This window comes from Silene latifolia, chromosome X (assembly GCF_048544455.1).
Source record: "Silene latifolia isolate original U9 population chromosome X, ASM4854445v1, whole genome shotgun sequence".
Lineage (NCBI taxonomy): Eukaryota > Viridiplantae > Streptophyta > Magnoliopsida > Caryophyllales > Caryophyllaceae > Silene > Silene latifolia.
Window position 1 is genome coordinate 325,639,846 of NC_133537.1, and position 4,546 is coordinate 325,644,391.

Sequence of the window (4,546 nt, forward strand, 5' to 3'; positions counted from 1 at the left end):
GTGGGGTCACTTGCGGGAGTGATCTCACGCCCTAGTTTCGCCCTTCGTGGAACCCGCCACGAAAGGGGATGTGCACATTAATGGACGGGGTTATCGCTCGTACGATGAGCGGGGCTTAGGTGGGAACGGCTGCGGTCCCCCATCGCGTGGGCGGGTCCGGTGGACGATCAAGATTGAGATGATGGGAGTTGGTGGTGTGTGTGTGTGTGTGTGTGTGATTCAAATTGTCTGTTTGTCTTATTATTGTTATCTATATTGATTGTGTGATTAGTCTCGACCCGTTTAAATGTTTTAAAACTGTGGTGATCCATTCGGGGATGGTGAGCGGTTGTTGAGCGAGGTATTGAGATGAGTCTTTGGGATAGCTGGGATGCCACGACATGATGATAGGAGTCTTCCGCTGTAGCCTTAGTTTATTCTACATTTCAGTTAGAACAGTCATTTGAGAATCTTGTATCGTACTTTGGTTTGGTTTTGAGGATTGTACTTATTCATTAAATTACTTATAATAAATGTTGTTTCTGTTTTGTCTATTTGATTATCATGCCTCGGGCAACCGAGATGGTGATGTCTTCATACCTGAGTGGTCCTGGTAAGGCACTCGGAGTATGGGGGTGTTACAATAACGGGTCACCTTGACGGAGACCCCTAGCCGGCTGAAATTCCTCCGAGGGCGAGCCATTAATCAAAACCGAGAACGTCACTGTCGAAACGCAAGCCATAACCCGCTGCACCCAAAGAGAATCGAAGCCCATCCGGATAAGAACACGACGCAGGAACCCCCATTCTACCCTATCATATGCCTTCGCCATATCCAATTTGAGTGCCATGTAACCCTCCGTCTGTCTGTTATTCTTCATATGGTGGAAAAGCTCAAAAGCGATCAAAATATTATCAGAAATTAATCGACCCGGCGTAAAAGCGCTTTGATTCTCCGAAATAATGTCTCCAAGAAAAACTTTCAGACGGTTTGCTAACACTTTCGAGACCAGCTTATAGGCCACATTACAGAGACTAATGGGCCTGAAATCGCGAATTTTGTCCGGCGCCTTCTTCTTAGGAATTAGAACAATATTGGTTTTATTAATGCTAGCAGGGGACATATTTCCGCGGAGAATATTAAGAACAGTACTCATCACCTCCGGTCCAATTATCTGCCAATAAGATTGGTAAAAGAGCCCATTCATACCGTCTGGTCCTGGAGCCTTCAAAGGGTGCATCTGATTCAGAGCTTCTATAATCTCTGCCTCGCTATACTCCGCCCGCAGGCCACGGTTCATCTCCTCCGTGACTCTTCCCTCTATCCCATCCAAAACATGCTCGAAATTAGCAGGTTCAGCCGAGGTAAACAAACCCCGAAAATACTCATTAGCCACCACCGCGACCTCATGCTCCCCCTCTCTCACACGGCCTGAATCATCAACAAGTTTCCCAATAAAATTCTTTCGTTTCCTTTCCCCGGCTCGTGAATGAAAAAATTTTGTATTTCGGTCACCATCCTTGAGCCAGAGAGCACGCGACCGTTGCCTCCAATACTGCTCCTCCTGTTTGTATAAGCTTGCTATCTCAGCGATAAGTTTCTTTTGGATATGTTAAGTTTAGCTCAATCATGCTTATATTCACGGTGAATCAGTTTTGGAACCCAACTCAGGTCATTAATATCTGGCGTGTAATTTGATACTCCCTTCGTCCCGATCAATTGTTGTTCTTTCGTTTTGGCACAGAAACCAATGAATGAGGAAAAGGCCAATAACTGAATGACAAGTGGAACAAATTGAATGAAAATGATCAAATTACTCATCAAATTCATTCTTAAAATAGAAAGGACAACAAATGATTAAAACACCTCAAAATGAAAAATGACAACAAATGATCGGGACAAAGGGAGTATTAGTTTGAATTTATTAGGATCGGTTTTACGAGGTTGAATTTGTTATGTAAAATCTAAACCCGTCTTGAAATCTAGCAGCGATGGCATGGGAAATGAATAAAGTCTTTATTATAAAGCCTCGTGACTCAAATTTAATGTCAAAAATTTGTGGCTATGACTTTGTAACCTCACAAATTCTCATTATAGACGGCGCATATCCGTCTATAGCTATAGATAAGCCAAATATCCACCCACTTTAAGCAAAACGGGTCAACTGTCACCACATTAACGTCAAATGTCATCAATGTTATTTTCTAAGCTACAACATGTAGTTTATCACATGGAAATGGTACTGGTGACATTTGGCGTTAAGGTGGTGACATTTGGCCCGTTTTACTTAATGGGTGGATATTTGACATGTCTATAGCTATAGAGGAGATATTCCCGTCTATAATACGCACATTTATTTCATTCAACCTGAAAAACAAAACAAAATCAACCTTAGCCTCGGAAAAAAGTGGCAAAAACTCAACCACAAGATGTTACACAGAAAATCAGTCCAGATAAGTGTGGTAACCACACGTTCAAATACTTGTCATCCGCTTCATATATTTCCACCTAACCATTTCTCAAAAAACAGAACTCTTCTGAAACTGACCAAAATAAACTTGAGTTCAGTATTATTTGGTGGAAACAATGGCTTGTACTATTAGTATTGTGGGTAGCATTAATGGTGTATGGGGTAACAAGCCGTCATTCGGGTCGGTTCAGAATAATAGAAGGATGGTTGTGGTGAAGGCAGAGACTATTAACCCTGAAATTAGGAAAACTGAGGATAAAGTTGTTGATTCTGTTGTTGTTACTGAACTTTCTAAGAACATCACTGCTTACTGCAGGTTCTTTTCTTCTTCTTCTCTTGTACCCTCAGTATTATTTTAATTCGCTCTTGTTTAACAACTCGTTGTTCTTTTACTTTAAAATACGATCAAATGAAGTGTATTCAGGTGAGACGGTCCTTTTATATAATGTAGATGTATGCAACAATGAATGTAAAAAACGTCTTATTCTATAATTTGCGTGAATTAATGGTATATGTAAGTGCAGGTGCTGGAGATCAGGGACATTTCCACTGTGTGATGGAAGCCACATGAAGCATAACAAAGCTACCGGCGACAACGTTGGACCTTTGTTGTTGAAGAAGCAGTAATATAATTACTCCATTTTGGTGCTGAATTACCACCAAGTTATTGTGCTTATAGAGACTGTTATTTACCTCTTTCACTTCAGAATAAATCCAATATTTTTCTCATTTATCTGTAGTTACTTCATGTGTGTTTAGAAATAATGCTTTTTTCTAGCTCTATGTACTACAAGCTGCTGAACTACATGTGATGCTAATTAATTATCATCCTCTTCAATTTGTATTTTTCACTCTGTTGTAAACCACTTAAACATATAGGCCCTCTTAAATCAATTAGTCGGTTCTGGCAACCTCGCAACTATATACTCCCTCCTATTCTTAATAACCCTCCTCTTTCATGGAGGGCACGGGAATTAAGGTAAGGGAGTATATTAGGGCCGGCTTATTAAGCTATGTAAACCCGGCCCTTGTTATGTATAAATACCGTTTATCGATTAATGAGAAGTCAACACAAACCAATTACACAAATATACTCTTTGACATGGTATCAGTGTCAGGGAAACCCTACCCTCGTGTATTCTCTGCCGCCTGATCGAACCTCCACCTCTCACCCTAAACCGTCTTCCTCTTCTCGACAATGACAATAGGAACGGAAGACTCTAACAATTCCAAACAAAAAATCGATCCCTTATCCCCGTTCTCCCTTCATAATCAGGAAGGACCCGGCCAATCCATTACCCATATCAAACTCCGTAGCGACAATTACGAAGAATGGAGTCGTTCAATGCGTCGATCTTTGAAATCAAGGCTCAAGTTCGGTTTTTGTGATGGGTCAATTGCCAAACCAACGAATGATTTTATGCTCGGGCAATGGGAAGTTGTCCCATTTGTCATCGTAGTTCGGTGGATTCTTAATTCCATTGATCCGTCAATTTTGGACAAGTGTTTGATATCGAAGATGCTCGGGTTTTATGGTCGGAATTAGCCGATCAATACTCTGTTGTCGATGGGGCGAAAATTCATGATTTAAAAACACGATTACATGAATGTCGTCAATCTAAAGGTATGACCGTCACAACATATTATGGAAATTTAAAAACCTTGTGGGATGCTCTCGGCTAACGCAGAACCGCCTTTCTCGTGCAACAACACCTGTTGGTTGCGATTGTGGTGTCACTAAAGCCGCTCTTGCTAGACAAGATACGGAGCGGCTCCATCAATTTCTTATGGGATTAGACAAATCCCTCTATGGGACTATTCGAAATCACCAACTTGCTCTTGACCCGCTTCCGACTCTTAGCCGCGCCTATCACGCGGTATTACAGGAGGAACGACTCCTCGTGGGTCCGGTCGTTCAGCGAGTAAATCCCAGAGGTTATGGCATTCACCGTACGAGGCCCCTCTGCCCACGGCCGCCTCGTCAGTGCCCCCGATTGGCGCGCGCTACGTGACGTGAAAGCGACAAGAAAAATTGAAATTGAAGTGCTCGTTTTGTACCGCACCAGGACATGAAGTAAATAATTGTTACATAAAGA

The 4,546-nt window shown here is 42.0% G+C and overlaps 1 protein-coding gene across 1 annotated transcript; it reads left to right on the forward strand.

The window, feature by feature from the left end:
- Positions 1 to 2,459: 2,459 nt before the first annotated feature.
- Positions 2,460 to 3,301, forward strand: LOC141618267 (CDGSH iron-sulfur domain-containing protein NEET). Its single transcript, XM_074435369.1, has 2 exons — positions 2,460 to 2,766; positions 2,975 to 3,301. Exons 1-2 carry the CDS (start codon positions 2,567 to 2,569, stop codon positions 3,075 to 3,077), a joined length of 303 nt encoding a protein of 100 aa, XP_074291470.1. The 5' UTR covers positions 2,460 to 2,566; the 3' UTR covers positions 3,078 to 3,301.
- The last annotated feature ends 1,245 nt before the right edge of the window (positions 3,302 to 4,546 follow it).